Source organism: Doryrhamphus excisus, chromosome 3 (genome assembly GCF_030265055.1).
Source record: "Doryrhamphus excisus isolate RoL2022-K1 chromosome 3, RoL_Dexc_1.0, whole genome shotgun sequence".
Classification (NCBI taxonomy): Eukaryota; Metazoa; Chordata; class Actinopteri; order Syngnathiformes; family Syngnathidae; genus Doryrhamphus; species Doryrhamphus excisus.
The window spans coordinates 6954909-6982324 of NC_080468.1; the positions used below are offsets into that span (position 1 = coordinate 6954909).

The following is a 27416-nucleotide window of genomic DNA, read 5'->3' on the forward strand; positions in this document are numbered from 1 at the left end:
TTTCACAATTCATTTATTTCTAGTCTCCTCACATTATGAAAACCTGAATAAAAAGCAAGTTTGCCCGCCTCCGCTGTGCTCCTGCAGCCGCATCCGCTGACGTCTGAACTGTGCTTTCGGCAATGTGGGGATTGCTGCTGAAATCAGTGAGCACAAACTCAAGCACGGCACACACGGTTACTCGTCATGGTCCACACGAGGTGTGGACAGCCGAACTGGGGAAGTGCCGAGACTGACGTGCACCCACCACGTGCGTGCTCACTGAGTCATAAGTGGTTGCAGAGGGCACACATGTCACACGTCATCTGTACCTCGACTCAGCCTCGCACATAACGAAAGTACCTCCTGCACTAAAAGTGCTACATAGTGTCTGCATGCTCCCAAATCCGTATTGAGGTTGTACTCATCCCCAAATTTTGCCCACTCTTGCAAGTACAGCGGGTTGGAAACAAGGCTTGCCTGGGCACCACTGCCTGATGGATGTTTACACCGCAAGCCTAAAAAACGCACCACACCCTGCCAAGTGCCCGCATTTTTCGTGGCATGTTTTGCAGGGTGCAAAACTTACCTACGTATACGTACTCACAAAGACTAGAAGTCCCACATGAGGCAGACATGCTTGTTGCGGATGCTGCAGCGGAGGTGGAGCTGATCGGCATTATAAAGCAAGTATCGGCTGATATTGATGCCGTGCTTTTTCACTGATATCGGCCGATACCGATTGGCGACTGATCGATCAGCGCATCCCTAGTAACAACTAAGCAATTGGAATCAGGTCATATCCTCATTTATTCCTTGTTGTACATACGTATGTTGCTGAAAAGGTAATTGAAGCATCTGATCAATTATCGTCTGGTTTCCATCCAGAAAACTATGGAGATCCTAGCCATGAAGGACATTCTCATTCTGGAAAAAGTTCAGTACAAAATCGCTGCTTGATTAGCCTACATCAATAACATTTCTAAAATTATTTTGCAGATTTTCTGCCACATTTTCTTATGGAGTACCACAAGGTTCTGTTTTAGGTCCACTATAATTTACTCTTTTTTTGTTTCCTATTGGCATGATTATCAGTCCCTTTTTAACTGCTCTTTATATCACTTCTATACATTCAATTATACCTCTTTAAAAAAAAAAAAAACATAATCAAACAGACCACTTGATGATGTCTGTCTGCTATTATAAGAACTGCATGGTCAGCAAATTTCTGGGTAAAGACTCCTGCCTCTCTTGGCTGCGCTCGGATCTGTGAATTCTTGGGGTTATTTTTAATCAAGTAATGAGCTTTTGAATGCCATGTTGCATCCATGACCCATACTTACTTTTTCTTTTTTTTTTTTTTTTTTTACCTCAGAAACATTGCATTTTCAGGATAAAAATGCTTGCTTTCAGTACAACTCCCTATTTGCATACCTCAATATATCAAAAAGGTGGAGACCGAAAACCTGGTCCAAAATGCTGCTGCACCTTCTGATCTACGTAGTAAAATACTGGAACCCACTAATTAGCATCTCCCTCTACAGTATCAGTTCCCCGGCCTCCTATCCCAGCCGCCACATAGTCCATCCACATATTCCATCCACATATTCCAAACATTTCTAGTGTATGTCTAAGCTTTTTCTCTCTCTCTATTGTCACAGCATACCGTATCTTACTGCGTTGCCCTGTAGTTTATCCTATGCTGTATATGTTTCCTTGATTGTATCAGTGATTGTTTTACACTGTAAAGCATTTTATTACTAATACCATTTTCCCTTCCTTTTCGTTGTCATTAAACACACATTGTTGACATTTGTGTAGCTTTATCAATGTTTGTGTTTCATTTCGTCCTTAAAACAGTGACAGTATTGTGTTACAATGTTATTTTCAATAATGACTATTAATGATCTCTGCAGATGATAATGAATCAAAGGGACATTTAAGTGTACAAAACCCCCTTCTTAAACCAAAAATAATTAATTTTGAGATGCAGAATTTCAACACAAATGGTCGATATAAAACTTCACATACTGTATCAGATGCACTGGCTCTACATTTAATTATTGTGTATACATTAATTCATACAACAATCTAACCAGGATGATTTAAAACTCCCTTGCTAAATTGTAGGGGTGCAGATCTTGCAAGATTAAAACATGACAATTTATTAATAAATGAAAATTAACTCTGCTGTCCTCAATATATTGCCATGTGTATGTGTGCCTGTTTTCCTCATCTCCCGCCTCCAAACAGGTAGGAAGAGGCTGCAATGTGTGCATTGGTTTCAGCACCTTGGCACATTTTGTTCCATGGACATTCCATGTCAGTCATACAGTTGTTCTGTCTCGGTGGGTGGAGGCGGGGCCACTAGCATACAAGAGTGCAGAAGAGAGTAACGTAGTAGAAATGATATTAGTAGATTGCAATATATTGTCAGATGTGATGTTATGGCAGATGGTGTGCAGCAGTATAAGGAATGTGAAAAAGCGAATGAAGAATGTGTACAAAAACAGCAATGTAAATGTGTGACAACACGGTCAACATAAAATTACATCTCCCTGGGTTTCCCTCATTCCGTACACAAACATGTGCACGCCACTTTTGGCTTATGTGTATGGAAGCTCCCACACATACCTGTGCCCATGTGACCACGCCCCTCTGCACCCGTGCAGCCTAAACACACAAACTTATATCCTGTCTCCTACATTGTGTTGCGTATTGTCTTGTACCGTGACACCCCTACTAACTCGTTGGGTCATGAGGAAGCATCCCCTTGTCACCCTAACGTGGTACTGAAAAGTCATAATAGCCAAAATATTAGTTACAATTCTATTTCTTATAAATAATGGTTCCTTCTTTATGCCCCTTCTGCAGGTTCTAACTGGAAACTGCCCTGGATTAAAGTGGAGCTCATTGGATGATGCTGACACAATGGAAATATCAGTGGTCTGTCACCAGGGAGAATCCAGAACCTTTTATTTGTTCATCAAAAGGTCAGTTCTGCTCCTACCTTGACATACTGTACATGTTGCACACTGGCTGTAATACTAAAGTTGACCAAGAGATGGTAGTAGAGTCTAAGTGTGCATACGCCTTGCTGTGTTTCGTGTACTTTTGAATGGAATGGATCACCTTGACCAGATAGCATACAGAAAATAATAATAAATTATTAATTTTCAGCCACCTCACCCCTAACCTAGACATCCCTATATATGTACAAATGCACATTATTAGCTTCATATATTTTCCTAGAAACTATCTTCAATTCATTTTACAAGTACAATATAATTATATTGACTGGTAATTTTCCCCCTTTAGTAGAAAACCTTCTACTTTATTGACACTAGAGGGAGCCAAACTCGCATTCATTATTTAACCTCCCTTCGCCCTTTCCTGTCACATTTCAACTACACTACTGATTTTGATTTTGTGGTTCAGAAACTCTCTTAACCACTGAATGGCAACGTGGTTACTTGAAAAACAAATATTTGCTAACTCAGGTCTGTACAATCAATCACGTATTATTATAAATTAGTTTTAATTCTACATCATTTGGATATTCCAACAACTACAATATCAACACACAATATATTAATGTATAATTTTAAATTAAACTTTTCATATTTGATCAATAAAAGTTCCCTGACTACGACTGCGTGGGTTTTCTCCGGGTTCTCTGGTTTCCTCTCACATTCCAAAAACATGCTAGGTTAATTGATGACTCCAAATTGTCCATAGGTATGAATGTGAGTGTGAATGGTTGTTTGTCTATATGTGCCCTGTGATTGGTTGGCCACCAGTCCAGGGTGTACCCCTCCTCTCGCCCGAAAACAGCTGGTATAGGCTCCAGCACCCCAGCGACCCACGTGAGGATAAGCAGTAGAAAATGAATGAATGAATGAATCCCTGAATACCCCCTATTGTACAGGAGTTAAGGGGGGCTGTGGGTGGGTAAGGCCTGTGGTATTAAATAGAAGGCCAGTCGTGGACTACATGTGCAAACATCCCGGGGCGGTGGAAAAAGTTCATGCCCGGGTCCATGTAAGGAGAAACCGTCGGAGAGCCGCACGGACATTTAATTAAGACGACATGCAGAGGCTTACACTGATATTAGGAGTGTAACTTTGCCTCACGATGATTATTAACAATTTCACGCACGCCTTATTTTTCTTTATTAATGGGAAGTCATGCCGCATGCTTTCATTACGGCATATAATATAACATGCATGCATAACCTACACGATAAATTAGATGCACCGCAGTGCAGAACCTCATTAGGATTATTATAGGAAATATGCAAAGTCGTCCCAACAACGCCTCCAACGTGTGTGTATTGTGTGCTGCATGTTTTTCAAAGAAGACAAACCTCCCTCAGACCAAACGTTAACACCATTTGTCCCCCTTAAACCCCACTCATGAACAAATCCTCACACCTCTGAGCCCAAACTCGCCTTTTAATTCCCTCCCTTAATGAAGATGACTCTCCTCCCTCCTCCCAGTCTCGACTTTGATCTCATCTTTTCACACAGTTCGTCCTCTTATTGCTGTCTTACACGTCAATTCAATGCTGGTATAAATCATTCACATTATGATGGCTGATGCTGAATAAATAGAGAAATAAATATTACACAACTGCTTGCATTTGGAGGATAAATCGATTTTCCTCTCATCTGATTGTTGTGACTTGACTCTGGCTGCTCTGTCACGTCTGGGCCCGAAGTGGGCTGGCTCGGTCTCCCTCCCAGAACCCAGAACCCCCCCTTGCTAGGCTTCCTATTGGACGACCGGCGGCCCTGAGCGAGGAGGAGCTTCACTGGCAGCAAAAAGGAGGAAAGAATTTAACTGCGCAAAAGTCCTGCGTGGTGACGGATGTCCAAACTCCAGAACTTTTTCAATGCGGTTCTGAGATGGGGACGGCTTAAAGAAACTTTTTGGTTCATTTTTTTTTAAAGCAAGGAGCTGTGATTTGTTTTGAGCAGAGGATTCGAGAGAATTCCCCTACTTTTTGGACCAGAAGTCATGCAGGCGCGCTACTCCGTCTCCAGCCCCAACTCCCTGGGCGTCGTGCCTTACATCAGCAGCGACCCCGGCTACTACCGGGCCGCCGCCGGTGGGGGATACACCGGCATGCCAGCACCCATGAACATGTACACCCACGCCGCTCACGACCAGTACCCAGCCAGCATGGCCCGGGCGTATGGACCGTACACACCTCAGCCTCAGCCGAAGGATATGGTGAAACCTCCGTATAGTTACATTGCTCTAATCACCATGGCGATCCAGAACTCACCTGACAAAAAGGTGACCCTGAACGGGATTTATCAGTTCATCATGGAGAGGTTTCCGTTCTACCGAGACAACAAGCAAGGCTGGCAGAACAGCATCAGACACAACTTGTCTCTCAACGAGTGTTTTGTCAAAGTGCCCCGCGATGACAAGAAACCCGGCAAGGGCAGCTACTGGACCCTGGACCCGGACTCGTACAACATGTTCGAAAACGGCAGCTTCCTGAGGAGGAGACGGCGCTTCAAGAAGAAGGACGTGCTCAAGGAGAAGGAGGAGCGGCTCCAGAAGGACCTGCCGCCTAGGCAGCAGTCCCGGGACCAGGAGCAGTCCGCGCAGGCCGGAACACAGCCTGTGAGGATCCAGGATATTAAGACCGAGAACGGTGCCGTGACACCCCCGCAGGCCAACTCTCCCTCCTTGAGCGCAGTGCCCAAAATCGAGAGCCCGGACAGCAGCAGCAGCATGTCCAGCGGGAGCCCCCACAGCATCCCCTCGAACAGATCCATGGGCATGGAGGGGTCCGAGCACCACCAGCACCACGGCCAGGCCTCCACGCAGGGCTTCAGCGTGGACAATATCATGACCTCCCTCCGGGGGTCCCCTCAGGGGAGTACTGAGCTGCCCCCCAGCCTCGGTGCCCCCACAAGGACAGGTATCGCCCCGTCATTGTCTTTAAGCTACTCCCCGAATCAGACATCCGTGTATAGCTCCCCTTGTAACCAAAACTCCATCTCCACTACCTCCAACGCCACCTACCATTGCAACATGCAAGCCATGAGCTTATATGCCGGGGACCGAGCCAGCAGCCACCTGGTCCCCCCGAGCACCACCGTGGACGAGACCCTGCCAGACTACTCGGTCACCACCACCTCGTCCTCCCTGAGCCACGGCAGCCTCAACTCCGGCCAGGATGGCCACCATGCCCACCAGGGGAGGCTGACCTCTTGGTACCTCAACCAGGCCGGAGACCTGGGCCATCTCGGCGCGGCTTACCCGACGCAGCAGCAAAACTTCCACTCGGTGCGAGAGATGTTCGAATCCCAGAGAATTGGCTTGAATAATTCACCGGTGAACGGGAATAACAGCTGCCAGATGTCATTCCCACCCAGCCAGTCCATCTATCGCACTTCGGGAGCTTTTGTGTATGACTGCAGCAAGTTCTGATCCAAAAAGCAGCCTCCGCATTTACTGTATGTGAACACTATGATCCCGTTCTAGCAGCAAAACATGGACTAATATGAGACACAAAGCAACAAAAAAAAAGACTTGATCTCGGTATTTCTTAACAACAGTGTTACCACAAATAACACGTAAGTCTCTCTTTCTTTTTATTTGCTCTCGTGGCTTTATACACTATATTAAACATGCATATAGTAATTTATTTCCAAACTGTAGCCGGATTATTATGGACCAAACACCAAGAAAAAAAACAGTGCTTCTAAACTGAATGACCATAAAATTGTTCCATTATAAAAGTGACTGAAGGAACGTGTATATCGCCCTACTATCTGAAAGATTCTTCACATGTTCATAAGTATTTTTTGTTTGTTTGTTTTTTTTTGCAAGGATTTGCTTTGTTTGTTTAATAAATTGTCATTTTATGTGAGCTTAAAGGGTTTAAAAGACTGGTTTGTTGCAGCGGTTAAAGACAGGCTGGTGATATTTTACAAGGATGAGGCCTACCTCATGATGTTATGGGAATCGATGTGGATTCATTTAATTAAAATAACCTAACATAAATAAGAAAAATATTACACCTATTTATATTTTTCCACAAAAATATAATTATGCTTAGTTTAAGGCAAAAACAGCTGAATTATGATAATGTTATCATAATTTTGCATGTGGAAATAGACACTTTTGTGTAGGAACAGTCAATAAGAGTTAATGTAACCTGTTCTTATATTAATATTAATGTCTAAAAGCAGTGGTACGTCTCTATATGTTGCTGACCAGGCGGCTAATAATACAAACATTGTTTTTGGTGGCTCTATGTGCTGACTAGTGCTTACCTATAGCACACTTGTCAAAAATGTATAGTCCAAAACATACATACATGTTTGAATTATGGCCATGCTGTCTGACAGCAGATGGACAATTATTAGGATGTAATTTAAAATATGTAATTTAAAAAAGAAAAAAAAGCATACAGGCGTTAGTTAAATAACAGATAATATGGGATGGTGTTTAAAAACATAATACATTTTATTTTGTAGCACAATATAAAATGTTTTTAATTGGTATTATGTATTTTTTTTACATTTTCCCCAAGCAAACACCTTAAAAAAACCTATGAAATTTGATCTTTAAAATAATAATAACAATAATATCTTATCATAAGAAACTTTTTTTCACCTGACTTGATTTTATATTTTAATTATAACACTTTAAATTCTGTTTTTGCTTTACCTTGAGGTGTTCTCACTGCATGTAGGCCGCTTGGGAACAGCATAGTGCTCATCACATTTAAGCAACACACACACACACACACACACACACATCGTTCCAATACCAGGGACAAGCAAAGGGTGCCACATGTTGACGACTGCTCAGTGATATAGAATGGAACCTCATAGAAAGCCATCACATAGAGTGTGTGTACCTGAGGCTCTAATAACAAACATGTAGTGTTAGTCCAAAAGATTGATGGCGTGCTCACAGAATAGTTCCAGGTCAGGAAGGAATCTAAAATTCAATCAGCGCCGCTGAGTGGAATCGTTTTTCATGGGAGGGACGACGAATAAGTTGATATAAGGCATTAAGAACATAAAATATGTAAATAAATACATGCAATGGCAATGCTTGAATGGGCCCCTGCTGCTATATGTGCAGTCCATTTAAGGTTGACAATATATATTTAAATCCACGGTAATCATTAAATTTATTTTTGAGTGGGCACATGGGAACCTCATTTTTCAGCTTTTATTGCCCCCTGAAATATTCATCTTTATTATTTATCTCTAATTGCACGCCCTTAAATGTATGTAATGTTTTTGTGTGCTTCATAGAGAAAACGCGAGTTGAATTTAACTGCATTTATTTTGTTTCAATTACATAATTATGACATTTTCCTCTCATTGCAAGAAGTTCGCCATCTTATTTCAAATTAAAACTACACATTTATATAAAACATACATGTTGATATAAATGTATATTAAAAATCAGGGCATGAATACAGTCTTACATGCCAGAAATATGGTCTATTAGATATTAGACCCCTGCTGTCTGTTATGACTTATTGTCAGCTGATGCACGACCACAAGTGAGAGGTAAAGCTTCTTCTTCTACAGATGATAAATGAGGCATAATTGAAGGAAATGATGCAGTTTTTGCTTTCGGTCTGTGCTGTCCTGTGTGTGCACAACGCGCATTTTTTTTTTTTTTTGCAGCCTTTCCTGCTACTCCTCATACTCTCCTTTGCAAGGCATGTGTTGCACCTGCATGACCCACTCGGCCCTTTGGCAGTGCAGTGGAAAATGTTTTAGCTTAGTTATACGGTCAGTGTGTGCAGTTTTAAGCGAGCTCTCCACGCATCTGCTTCCAATCTTAGAGTCCGTAGACGCCAATTGTGTGTATGCGCTGCGGCCAAACGAGTGAAAGGTGAGAGGTGCAACACTTGTCCCTGTAACAGGAGTCCCAAACCTCTCATTTTGCACGTCTAGTCCTATGGAGAAGACGATAGTAATTGAAATATTATGTGCAAGAACGCAAACAATCAAGGTGCAATGCGGAGGTGGCCGTAAACACATCAGAAAGGCACGTTTAATTTGCCTATATATACATTAAAAAAACGTATTGCCTATTTTTCCATTGCATAATAATGCTGTAAAATCCTATTTTTTAATAGCTGTTTTGTAATAGTTTTCAAATGCAGTTTTGTATGCCATCATATGCAACACATATATATACACATAAATACACATATTTCCAAGTACAAACTAGAATTATATCAAATTGCACAAATGTTGGTGTCTCAATTGATAACTATGCAATTAATATGAGTGTATCTACGCAAATAAACAAGCCTCTGCAGTCGGCTCCTGATTGTTGGAGGCAAACCCGAAGCGCATAATATGAGAGGGCTACTTTAATAAAGCTGTGCGGCTATTTGAGCCCCAGCTGCAGTTGTCTGTGTCTTTCCAGGGGTCTTTTCTTGGTGTTTAAAGTGGCCAGTTGTCTCTGAAAACGGCAGATTCCTTAGAAAATCTATTTATCATGAAGAAATATGTTGAACATAACACATTTTTTTCTCAAAAAAGTTTTGATTAAAAAAAAAATCAAACATAAACAACTTACTATAAACAGTATTTATTTATTATTAGATACAAACAATGCACGGTACAGGCAACCAAATTGAATTGAAACTAAAATGACTTGGCAAAAGCAATGTTTCCTCTATAGAAAAGGCCAAGTTTGAATTTTATTTTGTAAATATATTGTGCCACATCACAAGATTTCAGGACACCTTTCACAGAGAACAGGTCTTGTCCTTTTATCCAACAAATGAAAAAGCGTATCATATTTATCTATTTTCGGACAGCTCTATTTGCAATTCCTTCTCTAGTCTTTATCCTGAATTAAATAGTTATTGCATAAATGATATTACACGTTTTTGTTTTGTTTTTTGGATCCTTCCGGAGTCTTGGCAGTGTTTTCTATTATGAAAAGTGGTGGTTATCAAATGTAACTGTCGATGAGCGATTCCAATACAGTTGGCAAAGCCGCAAGCGTGTGTGTTTGTGTTGCTGTTTGTCAGCCTATACACCCAAAGCTGTGAACCTATAGGAAACACTAACTATATATTTTCTTCTCTCCTCCTGTATTGGTTGTGGTGGTTGCAAGGAAAGGAAAGGAGGAGGTGGAGAAGAAGATCCTGGAAGTGACCCATGTCACCTCTGTAGTCCCTTCCTCTCTTTAGGGACTAGAAGAGACAAGCACAGCAAGGAGGGAAGGGAGACAGTGATGGATTAGACTTTGCACCTAAATGTTTCTCTTACTTGAAATAGAAACAAGACAATGATGAAAACCTGTGGGAATACCATATTAAAGAGACACTGTGTGTGTGTGTGTGTGTGTGTGTGTGTGTGTGTGTGTGTGTGTGTGGGTAGGAAAAGTCATCTGAATGCCTCGAAACATCCCAATGCCAATAAGTTACTGGCAGTAGCAGCCTACTACACACCACGCCAATTACATTTTTTTCCTCTTCTTTTTAAAGTCTGCGATGTCTACAACAGACTAAGTCTTGAGCTATTTCCTTTCGAGTGGCTCCTCGCTTGAATTTGGAAAGTCAGATGGTGGTGGAGCTCTATTAACAAAAAAAATAAAAAAATATAGAAAACAGTTATACTTTTACATACAGTGCAAAAATAATTATAAAATTGGCAAATAATATAATAAACAAATTTTTTTACCTTATTGAAAGAATCATCAAAGACAGCAAAGGGCATGCCACCTTTGTACTTATTATTATTATTAGGATTATTTCTTGAATTTCTCACCTTTTTAAAAATCAAATTACTAGTACTAAACCCAAGTTGGCCCCATGGTGAGTTATTTAGCAGTCGCACACAATAAAAATATGCAGACAATGAGTCACCAATAGTAGGTTGCTTTGGACAAATGGACAAGTTCAATAGCATGATAGTGTACAAAAACCGAGGCAAAATTTCGGTGAACATTTGAAACAAGAAACAATAATAAAAGATAACCTTATCAAGGGATTAGCAATTTCCACTCATTGATTATTATTGCTTTGTTAAAGCTTAATCAACTGTTATCAGTCAAGATAGTGAGGCCACGTTTATCAGTCTACATTGTAATGAGTGGGGATCAACACAGTGAAGTTGAAGTATCAACAGCAAATGGAAACGTTGCTGTTTTCTCCAACTTACTGCATGACAATTCCATCCGCAGTTCCAATCTGATAACTTGCACTCATTGCCTTTATATTGTTTTAATCAGGAAACACAATCGCTTATTAGCTGGGATCTAACTGAGTTATATTCATCTATCTCATCCCAGATCAATAGTGACGCTAGGAGTTTTAATCACAACAACATGCTTCCGAAATGCCTTGCTTCCCTTGACAATCGCTTTAAAACCATAATCCTCTTCTGAAAAAAAACATTACCAGACTGTTAAGTGCAGAGACTTTATTGCTGATCTAATAGAACGTGCACTCTTATGCAAACAAATTCAGCAGTTAAAAGCGTGTGAGAGAACAAGTCTATCTCAAATATCAGCTGTCAGCTTGTGTCAATGGACAATCTGACCTTCGACCCCGCAGATTTAAACCCTTCCTCCCGACAGCCTCTTTCAGTGGGCCATTGTTTACTCTCTGGGCAGTTAACTCATTTTCTTGTAACGTCTTACCTTCCGTACGCATGCTTGATTGCATTGCAAAGTGTGTTTTTTTACAAAAACAAACACGGATGAGATACTGAATAATAATTAAAAAAAAAAAGACGTTGTTATCCTATACTTAAGAGGCATGGAGTGAGTTGAACATGAGCGTCACATCACTTGGAGCGTTTCTCTTGCAGGTGTTTAGGTGGTCTCCGTCAGCTAGTGTTTGTGCGCCATGGCGGGCAGCGGCGATTACAGCGGCGGCTCCTTTCACAGATCGCCACTTGTATCTCTCTGTTCCATCTCCAGGCCCTTGGCTCATATAAACATCCCCAAGTCCACTGGCCTTCTGATGTGTTTTTTGCCATTGTGTTTACAGCGACAAGTCAGGCAAATACGTGAACTTTCAGACAAAAGGCTCTGATGAGAAACAATAGACAGTGTAGAGCCCGGCGGTCACATTAACCAAAGAGAAAAATTATACAAGGGAAGAGGATTTTTTTTTATGAGATTGACCCTTTGAAGAAAAGCTGCAGTTGCTGTATTAGCAAGTATGTATTCTTCTAGTACTCAGTGCCTATTGGTAGTAAAATGTTAAAATAAAACAATATTTTATAATAATATGCTCCACTGTAAATGCTGTATTTTGCCACAAAAATTTATTTTGGTGGTTTGATTAGATAATTTACTTCTTTTCCTCCATAAACATGGGTTCCTAATAATTTCTAAATATGTGCTAACACAGGCAAAATGCACAGGATACATGAACCACTGTTAAAATAAGCCCACAATTTTGCATGTTTTTGCACAATTTTGTGCTTCACTGATGTTTTTTTGTCAAGTGTCACTGGGAGTTCAGGGGTTGAACGCACCATAGTTGCTGTGAGACGCTTATATATAAAACAATCGGGCCTCAGTGAGGTGAGCACAAGTTAATATATGATTGTAAATCACTGGAATTTCAACAGGCAAGCAGTGTGGATTATGTTATGATCATATTAGGCTTGGGACAGAAACCCCGCAAAACGTGGGGACCGACTTCTTTTACTTTCTTTTCTTCAAGGAAAGTTGGTGATGCATTGCTGCATGTATAATAACACCCCTCCAAAATAAAATGGCTCATTAGTAGCAATATTGTACATTGATCTTACAGGGGATGATAATGTTGCAGTATACTGACCCGAGTATAAAACGGCACTGAATATAAACTCTTTTTCAAGATCTGTTTTTTGAAGAGTACTTTTCAAGACAAAATAAAAGGTAAAAACAATGGTAAAAAAAATCACGTTTTTAGCTGTTTTTTTGCTAATAACCTGCTCACAACTTTTAACAACTGGTGTGTGTGAGTGACGGGAAGAAAAGCTCTGACTTGCTTGTTTGGCACCTCCTGTTGGTTTGCATGTATAAAGCGACCACCTGTTTTTTTTTTATTAGGGGAACATTTTATATTGGGGTCACTTTGGTAATCATTTCTCAACCTGGTGGGTTACTGCCCCAATGCAAGCAGACTGTAACAATATGTATTGATATTTCATAGGTTCTTTATCGGCTCATGTGCCAGTTTTCACCACAGTGGTGTGTAAATTGATCAGGACAGGACGAGATGGATGAAACAAATCCCAATTAGTCCCGAGGAGGTTTTCATACACACTGCATATACACACTTGGCAGTAGGAAACATGTTCGGTCCCATTGCTTCAACATGGAAACAAGATGGAGTAGAAAGAAGAAAAAAAAACAAGTTTCAGCATTCAGAGGCCTGTGGCGACTGAGATGAGTTCACCCAAAGTACAACGCAGCACACACTAAACTCCACGTAATCCGCCAGAAGTTCAAGTTGTCTGCAGTGTACAGCAAATGAGATGTAGCGTTCACTTTTGGAAATGAGGCTTTGTCTGAAAAAAATCATCTCACAGAAGCAATCAGGCACGTTTCCAATCCAACTACACGCAAAGCAATACAAACATCAAAGCCCAAGCAATTGTCTTCCCTCCTGCCCTCCTTTGCGCCTTCCTTTTAAGACACCGCTCCTTCAACTGCAGAGTGGAGAAGAAAAAAAAATCCCTGCCGCACATCAAAGTTGGAGAAGGTAATTTAGAATTATCTTAATTGGGCTGCAATTTTAATAATGATCTTACACATTGGGACCAAGGAGGAGAGAAGGAGCTCCTCATCCAATCACGGCAGCCGTCGTGTCATCGAGCCATGATTTACGATGACTTAATGCTTTGTTTACTCTCTGTTCATAACAGAGGGGGCCAGTTGCATCAGGCAAGCCGCATGGCCGAACATTAAAGAGTGGGGGGGGTGGGTGGTGGACGGCTTCCCCCAGCGGTGGAATAAAAATAAACAGATTTCTACTGCAGCCACCAGCACCCCGTCCAAAGTCACTGCTCAAATAGCAGTATAGCTCAGTAAGGTACTAGTGTATAAGCTACTATCACACGTTTTGCCACCCTTTGATTGACATACCAATTGCACTGATCTGGTTTGATGAGTGTAGGGAAGTACACTGTAGTCTGCTGAATGGTCAACAGAATTATCACTTCGTTATGACAATTCCATTACAGCAGGATCTCGAAGGTCGAAAACAACCCATTCGGGTGTGCGCCTCAATCTCTGAGTATTTATTATAGTAACATGGGACGTCATTTTGCATGCCCATGAGTAATTTCTGTGAACTTATCAAAAATGCAACATGAACAATGCATGTCATAGTGTGTCTCATTCACATGATTGGGTTCACTTTTTCAGGGGGGAATTCTCGGGTACTTTCTTGGATCTTCCTTGTGATTCCTGATAATTAATCATAATAGCCAAAGCGATGTCCATAATTCCCTCTCTTTTTTTTCTACTTTATTGCCTCTTTCCTGCTTTGCACATTCTATACCTGCAGCTGCAAGAAAATATAGAGTTATATTTCTTTATTGCTTCTTCCTTGGAGTGCAGCATCTTGGACATCCCTGGCAAATAGACAAATTAATTAAACTAAGGGTGATTCCTTGCGGAATAAGTGGTACAGGAGCGTAGTTAGTTTGTGCCAATGAACATCATTTACGGTCAAGAATTGCGTGCCAAGTGTGTAACTTATTTGTAAACAGAATGCAAACAGCGCGTAAACTAGTCTTCATGCTTGCCAGACGTGCCGTAAATAAATAAATGACACTTATTGTCACGGAAAATTGGAGGACAATGTGGCGGCAGAATGCGTGCATGTGTAAACGCCGCTGTACTGTAGTAGCAGAGTCTGGACATACACGAGTGCTTTTCCTTTCCAAATACATTTTTCAATGACAAAATGCGAGAACACAGATTGAACATACAGTTTCAATATTTTTTCGCAAGTAAGAGCTGTGTAAAAAATGGGTGTTAATTGTTGTTCAGCCTGAATAAAATGACTAGCTACTAACACCCGGCTGGTATTCACATACAGTACATGTCCATAGCGCATACACACACACACACAGCCATGTAATCACCCAAGAGTACCTCTAAAGGGGACCTTTTATGCTAATTCTTGTCCCTTTGTATTGAGTTGTGGACTCCTATAGAGCAGCTACACACAATAACAGTACACAAAGCGTTCTAGCTCTTCCAGATTCTGCACCTATTCAGCTGTATTTCTTTGGACTTTGTGATTCCTGCAAAAATTCTACCCACAGCCCGTCTCCAGGTACGCCCATTCTGAAAGAGTTCCCATTTGTGCCACCAACTTCATAGGAATTGATAATAAATGGTGAGGTGAGCCACTAATTGTGGTGGGAAAAGGCTATTAGCAATCCTGATCCCTTTATGATATATACACAGACAAACACTTTTGCCCCATAACTTAACAAAATAAACCCAGCTAGGACACTGATAAATTGCTACTTACTTATGACCAAGTAACGTTGGAAAGGCATAGGGCTTCAGCAAGTTTGTTGGCTAGTCCAGCTGCAAAGTGGCCCATGTTCACAAAACAGTCCATTGTGAAATGTAGTTGATAGATTAAAATGCATTTCTTTTGCTGGTAGGGAATCAGGAACTCCAACCACTTGTGCCTGATGGTGGCATCAAATGTAAACAAATGGGGCTTTCCCTTTTCAGGCATTGCTAGCAAGTAAACGGCGGAGCAGTGCTTGGAGGAGGGTGGGGGAAGCAGAACTTGGGGGAGGGCAGAGAATCTGGTTTACAGCCACGCCTGTATAAGGAAGTCCGCCCCTCTGTGACATCACAAAGGGGAAGTTTTACCACGCCTTTTCAAACCTAGGGTTTGAGCCATCCCAAACTTCTTTCATGGCTCACCTCCAAATGTGCAAACTGCATTATCTGAAACGTTGGCATCGTTTAATACCACATTCTAACTACATTTATAGGTCAGAAAAGTGGAAAAAGCATTTAAGTGATGCATGTGTAAAAACATATTAACTGATGTTAAAATAAACCAATTAAAAATAATTTCACTTAATTGCAAAAATAAGTCGGGCGCCATAAAGTGTAAAAACAACAAAGTATTCTGTATTGACTGTGCAAAACTACAACAACTAACATGGTGATTTCTGCTTGTTTTTTTTTCTTCTCTTCTTACATTCTTCATTGCTTAGCAGCCATTGTTGAGGTTGTACCTTTTCTGTAAGTGTCGGCGATATCCACAGTAACCCAAATAAAAAGCAAAACACAGTAAATGCAGTTTATCTTGTTGAAGTCTGTACAATGTGTGTCACACATGATAGCATTTTGAATATCAGAGCAACCCTTGTCTACTGGAAACCTGTGGGCTAATTCTTTAAAAGAAAATTTACAACAAAATTTCCAGAATAGTGGGGAGGGGGGGGGGGCAATACAGTGATAAATTGCAGTGTTTTTGTCGTAGTCAATGCACAACGGATACAAAGGTTTTCTCTTCTGTCAAATAGACCATCAATATTCATGGGCAGGACAATCACTTCCCTGCATTCTTTGGAACATTTGAATTTGACTTGCTGACACGACTATTGCCATCCCAGTAAGCTCACTTTTAAACGCGCCAGGGTGTATACACAATAAAGGCTGTGCTTATCAATGTAAGCAAACAAACTTTTTTGTTATTTTTGTTTGACAGCTCTTGGACTGTAGTCTGTAGTTGATTATTTGAACATCTTTTATTATAAAAAAAAAAGCCCAGTAAAAAGCCCATAATTGCATCAGGGTAGTGAGGGAGCACCAGGAAGTGGCCACTGCTGCCTTTGTGAGGGTTTACACAGTTCTAACCTTTCTCCAACGCAGGCAGGAAAAGGGTGACGGCCCTGCAAATCCAATTTAAATGACACAAAAACAGCTCATCTCCTGTCAAATGAGGCTTACTGCCTCACGGGTTTATTCAGCAAATGTTTGGTTCTGTTGGACTTGGCATCCAGGTATGTTGATGACCCAAGTGGCCCCTTTTTAGCCGACTACTGCAGGTGGCTGACTTAATGGCATGAGGTAAACTTACTCATGACAAGCAGTCTTTTTATGTTAAAACACAAGGGTCACATTTTAGTTAGTCCTGGACTCATGCTTAAAAAGTTGGAAAAGTTTCCTAACATTGCTTTTCTGGCAAAAATACATCATCATAGGTGTGTTTATAGTTTTACTATGTCTGAATCAGATATTTATTATAGAGAAATTAAAGGATTAATCTAAAGATAAGCACGAGTTGATAATTGCCTTTAATACATCAACAAATTCCAACACGGCCGCACAGAAATGACATCATCTCATAAAACAAGTGTCATTATTTGTTGTTTATAACACCGCTGGGCCATTATAGTCAACCAACTCCCAAAAACGTGTCAATGTTTTTCTCCTTCCCTGTCTGAGCATTCAAAATCCAATTTAAAAGAATCCCATCAGATAGGCATTTCCTCCTCCTGCACTAGCAACCAGAGAAGGCCGCTGCTACATTCTTATCTTATCAGCAGCAACCATCTTCAGTCGTGCCCAAACAGGGAATCTTAATAAAAAAATGTATTTTAGCTTCCAACTCAGCTAGAAATAATGTGCATACTTAAAGTAATCTTAAAGTAATACACAGCGTCTTCACTCATCAGCTCAGACTGGAGTTGGCTCAGTTTCAAACCATAAAGGAAAACCCCTCTTCTTGTTCTTAATACTCCCCCACAACACCACCCCCCACTGACTTCCCCTTCTTTTTCTTCTCCCCTGGCTCGGTGACATGCATGATAAGAGTAGAGAAGCGGGCTGTCTGGGTCTGTACAGGAAGTACAAGCGAACCAGCGGTGCTGTCCGTCAACAGTGGAGCCCCGGGAACAATGACTGCGGGGATCTCCTGGCGGGAGGCAACACCGACGTGGCTATCTGACTGACATTTAGATGCACAGAACGTCCACATATGATGGCTCATAATTATAATGTATGTCCCTAAAGATCTAAAGTATGTAGGACATTTTTCCCTTGCCATTTTGCAGTTTGAATTTCACAGCTTCACCATTTCAAAAATATGAATAATATATTTCAAAAATATATTAATCAATAAATCATAGTGGTTTGTGGTTGAATGCAGTTTAATATTAGTCACAAAATTACACATGTAATTTAATGTATTTTTGTCTAAATTATCATTTTCAAGCATAAAATGGCTAAATAAACTGCAACTGTTACTGTTTATAAGGCATTCAGAAGATATATACAAAGGGCCAGTCATCCCTCGTTTATTGCAGTTAATTTGAGTAGAGTGGCAATATTAATCTAATGATTTTTTTCATAGTTACAGTATAGAAAACCTGTATACTATCTCCAAACTATGATTTAACATTACTGGAGTCCTCTAGACATACACAGCCATATAGTCACATTTGTCCACTCGCCACTCAACACGACAAACATGAATATATTATGTCTAATATGTCTTATTTATTCTTATGTGTACTATAGTGGGTAATTTTGGTGAAAAGGTGTGACTATAGGGGTGTTATTTCATGTCTAGAGGGCTCTAATAATGTTTTTAAAAAGGTATCTATCAGCACAGTTTTCTATGCTTATGAACATATTCCATTTATAAATGAGGAATCTTACTTTGCAGTAATTCACTTATCACGGTTGGGTCCGGAAACTGTCAACCACAATAAATGCGTCTTTGACATCCGACGTTAGAAACTAGGATCGTATAATGTAGAGTACAGACACCCACCAAGGCAGAAAACTGACGGTCCTTGTACACTTTCTCTATTATTGTACAATATTGTGCATAACAACTTGTAATTTATCCTTTGGTACATACAATCTTGTGGCATTAATAAAAATGTTGTTTATTTAGCCATCTTCAGTCACCCCACAGCGAATCTTGCAATACTTAGGTTCCGCAATACTATGGTGTTCTGGAAGGCACATTTTTTTTCCATTTTCGTCTGACGTTTGATAATGAATTAATAATAATAATAATAATAATATACCAATGTATTATACAAATAGATGTTTTGATTCTGGGGTGAGTCTTTCCTTAACATTTTGAGGATTCTCTGTGTGAAAGAGGATATTCTCAGTGCTGCCGTAGTTGCTACATTACATAAAAGCAAGTGTAGGATTTCATTCCATACATGTTTTGTTTGTGTGTTCGTGGTTGAGGGACGATACGAGCCTTTAAGTTCAGAGGACTTCTATTACAAATCCAAAACCAGACAGACCTCCTCTAGGCTCTAGGTCTACGCTGTGCAAGAAAACAGTGATGTGACACATCTCCATTCACCGTCATGCATGCAGCTGCGACGAGCGAACCTTCCACGGCTTACTTCGCACCGCAGGAAGTCTTACCCCGATCATCTATTTGTTGAGTGATGGCTGAACACGCCATGAAAACAAACAAAGCATAGAGCGACTGGTTAATATAAATCTGTGGTGTACAGTACCGCTGTTGGAGGAAGCCTCGTTCCCTGCCAGTATAAATACATTCCGCCCTCATGTTGCACATACTGAGGATGAAGGATGATCAATATTGCAGTATTTAGGGCCAATAATGACCCTCATAGAAACTGTGGTGCTGATGGATCTTATTGCTTCTGTAGAGAAATGTGCTGCGGATTATGAAGCGAGTACACTATACCTATGCAGACGTGGACGGGGCCTTCACAGTTACTTGGAGAGGAAGTCGGGCCTCGAGGCTGCTGGATGACATCAGCACAGAAAAGCAATGCCATTTATCAGCGACCACCAAACATGGAGACATTCATAACATCCTGACAGGAAAATCTTGTGGAAAATAATCACTTGGGGCTTTGATAACAACTTGGCCGCTTTGCATGGAGAGTGTTCTATTATGGTCAGTGTATGTGTGACCTTTACTCATGTATCATGCATTGAACCTGCAAGTACATTTAAACAATGTGTTTGATTATCTGCAACGACAGCTTCGGAACATTGGGTGTTGTATGATGAGGATCATGCATCATCTCTCATGCAAAGACAGCTCTGTGGCAAACAAAATGAGAATGAGGAGATGAGCAAATCTTTCCAGAATACTATCACACAGGTCCAAAGGTTAGCTGGCTCTTTCCCATAATGTTCCCTCTTGGAGTCTGCAGTGAAAATCTTTGCATATGACCCCCTCCTCAATCGTGGTATTCTTTTGTGCCGAGGTGAGAGTGGCGCTTTTGTCAAATGTCAAAGGAGCATGGATGGCAGCCAAGCCTGTCCGCTGTCCTTCCTATTTTGACACCCTCAAGCACCTGCCCTCACTGGAGCATGGCAGGCAACGTCACACATAGAACAATAGATCGAGGGCCTCTTTTCCAGCCACTCCTTGCCGGCTGATCCAAAACTGAAGGGCTGCCACTCAGATCCGTCAAAGGTCAGGCCTGGCTTGCTACTCTCGCTTACACGCAGGGCTCACTCCGACGGATCCTGCCAGCTCGACACTCACTTTTTCCTCTCCTGCTTCTCCTCTGAGGTCGCAGGAGGGGAATATCCCAGAAGGAAATGCCTGAGCTCGGAAGGAGGGGCCTGTGCTCCCTATCTGCGGCCCCCGTTTCTTTTACCATGGTCCAGGGTGTTGTAGTTCTTATGTAATGCACGTGCAACCAGACTTTGCATGAATCGTAGAAGTTACATCCAAAGGTAGAGATTTATGGAACAGTGTTTGGGCTATTTCTAAATACAGTGACGACTCTGAAGTCCAACGACCCTGAAGTCACATGATTTCCATTTTTAGTAATATTTTCTAAAAAGAAACACCTCAAAATTTGCATAAAACTTCAGGTATTTTTTTTTGTCACGATATGACTGGAGACTCCTCTAAAAACAGATTTTCTGAAGCATATTTTGTGACTTTAGGACCTAAAAAAATCACTTAATTTAATGTAGCTTAGTTGATTAGAAAAATGTATTTTTGCAATTTTTCTCATGCTCAATTTTTCTTACCTCCCAGTAACCGTAGAACCGGAAATAGAACTTATTATTATAGGGGGCGGCACGGCGGTCGAGTGGTTAGCGCGCAGACCTCACAGCTACGATACCAGGGTTCAATTCCACCCTTGGCCATCTCTGTGTGGAGTTTGCATGTTCTCCCCGTGCATGCGTGGGTTTTCTCCGGGTACTCCGGTTTCCTCCCATGTTCCAAAAACATGCTACATTAATCGGTGACTCCAAATTGTCCATAGGTATGAATGTGAGTGTGAATGGTTGTTTGTCTATATGTGCCCTGTGATTGGCCGGCAACCAGTCCAGGGTGTACCCCTGCCTCTCGCCCGAAGATAGCTGGGATAGGCTCCAGCACCCCCGCGACCCTCGTGAGGAAAAAGCGGTAGAAAATGAATGAATGAATGAATGAATATTGGAGCAGCAGTAGCATCTCTGTTCTGATTGGATTGTAGAATAGTAGAATAATGCCTGTGTTCATTAAAACTGTCAAAAACGCAAACCAACAACAAGAAGAAACAAGCGTAAGCCCACACACACGTAAAGACCAAATTCATTCATCCATGTCACCCATGGCATACCAAATCCCAGAATAGTTGCAAGACATGATTTAAGTCTCTTCATATTGATAAATGCATACCGGCACTGTTGTAAAATGGAAAAAATATGAGGCACCTGAACAGCAGTGAAACCAAGGAGACGACTGGGGCGGCGTAGCAATAGCTCACGCAGCACCTCATTTTTCTTTACGGCTTGTGAGGACAGATAAATGTCTTTTTTTTTTTTCACGGCAATACCGTCATCGAGTGCAAGACGAAGGTGCAGCGTTCACCCCTATCGCGGTGCCGCACGGTTTTGACGTACAGGGAGTTAAGTGTGGCTTCCCCTCCCTCTTCATCTATCAGGACCAGAGATATGAGATGACTACGATGTTAATGGACACCTCCAGCATGGGGTGTGCGATAGTGATGAAACAAGTCAAACATTCATTTTCTACCGCTTAGCCAGTTGAGGCTCTTTAGTATGCAGCATTTTTTTGTACAGTTTGAACAATAGCATTTGCATTACAAGCACTAACACAACATTAGTAGTGTCCTGGCTGGTACAAGTCCACTAAGAGCAAAATCCCCTTTTTCCACTACCACCTACTTTACCTCCAAAACAGCAAAATACTTGCTATTGACACGTTTCAACTGGGAAATCTGGGATGACAGTGGACAATTTAAGTTTGGCAAAAATACACTCATGCTAACAATATTTTACTCATTTTACTATTTTACTTATTTTATTTGCCTTAGCGCGCAGACCTCACAGCTAGGAGACCAGAGTTCAATTCCACCCTCGGCTATCTCTGTGTGGAGTTTACATGTTCTCCCCGTGCATGCATGGGTTTAACAAACAAAAACAGACTGTACATATATTTATACTGTTTATTCTGTATATTTTGTATTTTTCATTTTTTTAATAGATGTGTCTGCAACTACTTCACCAAAACAAATTCCCAGTATGTGTTTGATCATACCTGGCAATAAATGATGGTTGGACATCCGGTGTCACGTTGACCACATACTGCTGACATGTCTGTGGCACAAGGAAGAGGTCTGTTGGATAACAGAATAAACAATCCATCCAAATGTAGGCCCGCCCAGGGATCACACATAATTGTGGGTCCAGCTAAAATGGCATCTTATTGGAGGGCAGCAGGGTGTGCGGGGGGACTGCTGGGGTGCTGGGCACTCGGTGGGTGCACTCAGGGGCTAGTGGGGTCGGGGCCAGGTGGGTTGACTGGCGGGGTTGGTGGTGTGCTTTGGCAATGTCCTGGGGTTTTGCTGGAGGTGTCCGATGTTCCCACTCTTCTTTTGTTGTTTTGTCTTATGTAAGATTCTGTGATTATATGTGTGGAAAAAAAAAATCACATATTGAATTGGTAACTGCTATGGCGTGGAGAAGGGGTAGGATTTAATAAGCTTTGCTTCATCCTGCTCCTTTTCAGACATGTGTATATATATATATATATTCATTCATTCATTCATTCATTTTCTTTTGCTGCATTTGCTGGAGCCTATCCCAGCTGTCTTTGGGCGAGAGGCAGGGTACTGGTCGCCAGCCAATCACAGGGCACATATAGACAAACAACCATTCACACTCACATTCATACCTATGGACAATTTGAAGTCGCCAATTAACCTAGCATGTTTTTGGAATGTGGGAGGAAACCGGAGTACCCGGAGAAAACCCACGCATGCACGGGGAGAACATGCAAACTCCACACAGAGATGGCCAAGCGTGGAATTGAACCCTGGTCTCCTAGCTGTGAGGTCTGCGTGCTAACCACTAGACCACCGCGCTGCCTATATATATATATGTATATATATATATATATATATATTGTAAGTGTATATGTGAGAAAGAATATGTAACATAGTATGCATGTCTGAAATAAATTAAGAAAAGAAAAGAAAGAAAGAAACCCTTTTCTGATTGTGATTTCTGATTCAGATATTCATTATAGTAAGCGGAGGGTACGTTCTTACAGTATTTTGGTTTGACTTTTAAGATATTCTTATTTTAATATTACTGTCAGTTTATAATCTGTGTCCAGAAACTAGCACCGTGCTAGTTGGGTAAAATCTTAAACTACAGCCATTTAATCAGTACCAAACCCGTTGACCGAAATTGGAATAAATGTCTAACCTCAACAGGGATCTTCTTTTCCCCAGTTTAGCAGCTGAATCACATCAATATCCTTTTTCCCCCAAAGGAAAGTGGAGGACGTGACGGGAAAAGTCACTCCTCCAATGATCTACTAATAGCCTCCAGCGAGCCTCGACCACAAGGCTGTCTATCACCAGGCTGCCTTTGGGTTAATAGTGAACACTTAAAGTACTACTTTACTTGCTGCACTGACAGCCTTAAAGGAGCTTCTCTGGCTTTGTTATCCAAACAGCTCAAAGAAAGCAACGCAAACAACAATGGAAGTAGTGTAGATAAACATGATGACTATGCACTTTTATCATTTCATCTCCGCAATATGAAAATTCCAGCGAAGCACAGATGTTGGCGTTTTTGCGAGCGCTGGAACAAATACAAGCGGTGTGAAAAACTGTTTGAAATGAAAAGGAAAGTCGATGAGTTGAGCAGAAATGGTCTTGAGTCGTAAACCATATGAGTGAAGGAGATGATAGCATGTCGCCTGCCTAGTCCATGGCAGCTGTCAGCCTTGGCTCGTGGTTCCCTTCTCTGGGTCAGAGGTCATCCAGCTGTGGCCCCGCCCCCCCCTTCGCTCTCCCTCTCCCCCCTGACACAGCAGATGTGGTCGGACCACCATGGCGAGGGCCTGACCACATCTGGCTCTGATTACAGCCAGACAATCCAGCTTTATCAGCTCCGTGCACTTTGCTGAGCTCTGCTATACTCGTTCTCTCCAGAGGTGACGTGTGACACATTCTCAACTCGCCGACGCCGCCGTTACGGCCTGATTTATATACCGTGTTCGCGCCACCAAAACGGTGTTATATTGTTGTCGGCGGGATTGGAAGCATCCACATGAGAGCAGAAATGTGCAACGTCAGCTAACAAGACATGTCAAGGGTGAACTTTTATGCTCTATTTTCATTTAACGGGAAGGGATAAATCCCTGCCTGTCAAATAAAGCTAATGACTAATGTCTCGGTGACATGGAACTGTGTCCTTGGACTACAACGGTAGTGTGTGCGTAGTATTCCAAGTAGTCGTCATACTACATGCGAGCATTATTCTCAAGGTCAGCCTGCAGTGAGCTATGTCACCGTTGCAGACAGAAACAAGGAGGTTTGAGAAAGGATTCTGTTGCATTCAGGGCTCATTGCCTGACGTTTATTTTCCCAGGGCGCCTTTCCCATTATCCCGACCACCTTTTTCATGCCAACGCAGTCTCCTCGCTTCTCAGTGCCTGTGGTCGCTTATAGGGATATCTCTAATCAATGCAAACAAACATTTGACAGATGATATGGAATTCCACAAATGTGCAAACATGGACCTGAAACCGGCATGGAAAAGTCCAGCGTGGATCCTTGTTAGTTGTCTCCACATCATCGCTTCTAAAATGTTGTTTACGTGGTTTTCACGATATGTTCAACGCTCGCCAATCTGGCAAGCCATCATCACCCACTTTAACCCCACTCAACCATGACAGCGGTCCCAGACTCAGGACACTCTCTCACAGGTTTCCAAATGTCAGGGGTCCCCATTCAGGGCCCTTGGAGGGACCACAGGCATGTGCACTAAAGCTGTCACCGCCTTTCACTGCTCCCACTGCTATTATCTACCCCACTGTGACTATTTGATCTTTGATACCACTGCAACACTTTTATTTCAGTCTCAGTTTTAGGGTCTTTCCAAAGGTTAAACTTTGATGAGCTTGGCAACAATCTTATTCATACAGATTAACCCGCAACTCCGGCGAGCAAGCGCTTGGCTGGGCCGCTTGGCTTAAGATGTGATTTGAGGAAACAGGCCAAACTGTGAGAGTAAATAAACCTTTTGTTAATTACAGAAGTTCATTTGCAAATGGCCTCCTGCTGATACTAAAAGCTTGATGGCTTTGCACAGGAGGGTGAGAGCCACTCTTTTATCATTAGTGAAGTGATAATTACCCAAAGGGTAATTCATGTTGGGGCGGCACCCCGGTCGAGTGGTTAGCGCGCAGGGCAGAGACCAGGGTTCAATTCCACCCTCGGCCATCTCTGTGTGGAGTTTGCATGTTCTCCCCGTGCATGCGTGGGTTTTCTCCGGGTACTCCGGTTTCCTCCCACATTCCAAAAACATACTAGGTTAATTGGCGACTCCAAATCGTACATAGGTATGAATGTGAGTGTGAATGGTTGTTTGTCTATATGTGCCCTGTGATTGGCTGGCGACCAGTCCTGTGTGTACCCTGCCTCTTGCCCGAAGACAGCTGGGATAGGCTCCAGCAACCCCGCGACTCTCATGAGGATAAGCGTTAGAAAATGAATGAATGAATGTGCCAGTTGCTACATGGTTACAGAATGAATGAATGAATGAATGAATAATTCATGTTGAACATGTCTTTGCACTTTAAGTGAGAATAAGGTCCCATCTACATGGTTACATCCCTGAGATTTTTTTTTTTTTTTTAATATATTTTTTTAGCAGTTTTGCAGCCACATTGCGCCAGATTAGTAAATAGTTGCATCCAAACTGAGTGAAAACGATTTAATACACATGGCACACCTACATGTGGTGCTGCAAACAGACACAAAGATGGAACCATGTGACACACTGAACCATAGTAGAAGAAAGAACGCATGCGCATAAGTGTGTCATCTTCTGCTTCCCAAGGTTCATGTAGACTTAAGAGAAGTGGAGTTACTCATGCGGCCATTATGGAGTATAAAACAATAAATTATCACAAGAATGTCAATGTCTGTAGAAATAGTCCAATATTATGTTGGCCTGTCCCCAAACGTCACTTCTGGTCACGTGACAGGGTGGTGGTGGGTCAGTGACAAATGACAAAACGACAAGCCAGCATTCCATATGGATGAGAAGCTGAAATGATAAAATACTTTGCTGTTTTCACCTGAAAATATTTACATTTGAATAGCCTTTAAGCCTCTGATGCTTGTGTTCCCAAACTGGGGGGCTGATATACAACAAACAAAAAACTTTTGAAAACAGTAAAAACTGAAAAATGCATATTGCTAACTGCTGGTATGGAATACATATTACGGTATTTTTGGTCTTTTCGCTCATTGTCCCTGTGAATAGTGCTAATTTATATCATGAGTTCTCAATGTGGTGGGGGGGGTGCAGATGTAAAGAACCAGCTGCCTCCTGTGGCATGTTATTTATGTTATTCACTTCCTTTATTTTGCTGATTATTGTCGAGAAGCTGTGCTGGTCCAGCAGAACAGGAGAGCATTATTTTCATGGAAGTTGTAATATGGGAAAAACATGGGAAACTATTCAAATGGAAGGGCGCTGGGAGGGAACAGCAAAATATGGTAGCTTCCCGATGAAAACTGGCTAGTTGATGGAAAGTTAGAAGGAAATATTACGCTGTTATTAAACCCCAAAATTTGACCTCGTTAATTGGATTGACTTGAAAGTTCTCACACAGCTCAAAATGAGAACACCATGTAATGACCGAACAATCATCCATCCATACATTTTCTATACCGCTTATCCTCACTAGGGTGGCGGGTATGCTGGAGCCTATCCCAATTGTCTTTGGGTGAGAGGCGGGGTGCACCCTGGACTGGTCACCAGCCAATCGCAGGACCGAACAGTGACACTTTTCGGGGGTTAAAATTTGATCTCACGTCATTTTTGACAAGCTTGAAAAATGTATTAATTTTTAATTAATTATTATTATTATTAATTAATTTAATTTATTAATTTAACAACTTATTTTGGTCACTGCTTTAGATAACCCC

General features: G+C 41.6%; 2 protein-coding genes across 5 annotated transcripts in view; both read left to right on the forward strand.

The window, feature by feature from the left end:
* irf4a (interferon regulatory factor 4a) overlaps positions 1 to 27416 on the forward strand; it is a 122290-nt gene that overhangs the window by 47363 nt on the left and 47511 nt on the right. Inside the window, exons 9-10 of one of the 4 annotated variants that reach the window (XM_058066248.1) lie at positions 2854 to 2972; positions 10108 to 12134. In XM_058066248.1, coding sequence (XP_057922231.1) covers positions 2854 to 2972; positions 10108 to 10183 — 195 coding nt within the window. In that variant the 3' untranslated portion in view covers positions 10184 to 12134. Of the gene's footprint in view, positions 1 to 2853; positions 2973 to 4699; positions 4902 to 10107; positions 12135 to 27416 lie in introns of those variants that run through there. The other 3 variants (XM_058066247.1, XM_058066246.1, XR_009128974.1) reach the window with 3 other exon arrangements.
* On the forward strand, positions 4999 to 6871 carry foxc1a (forkhead box C1a). The gene has a single exon (XM_058066251.1). It carries the CDS (start codon positions 4999 to 5001, stop codon positions 6427 to 6429), a length of 1431 nt encoding a protein of 476 aa, XP_057922234.1. The 3' UTR covers positions 6430 to 6871.

Coding starts and splice junctions, on each gene's coding strand:
- foxc1a (XM_058066251.1), top strand. CDS start 4,999: ATGCAGGCGCGCTACTCCGTCTCCAGCCCCAACTCCCTGGGCGTCGTG.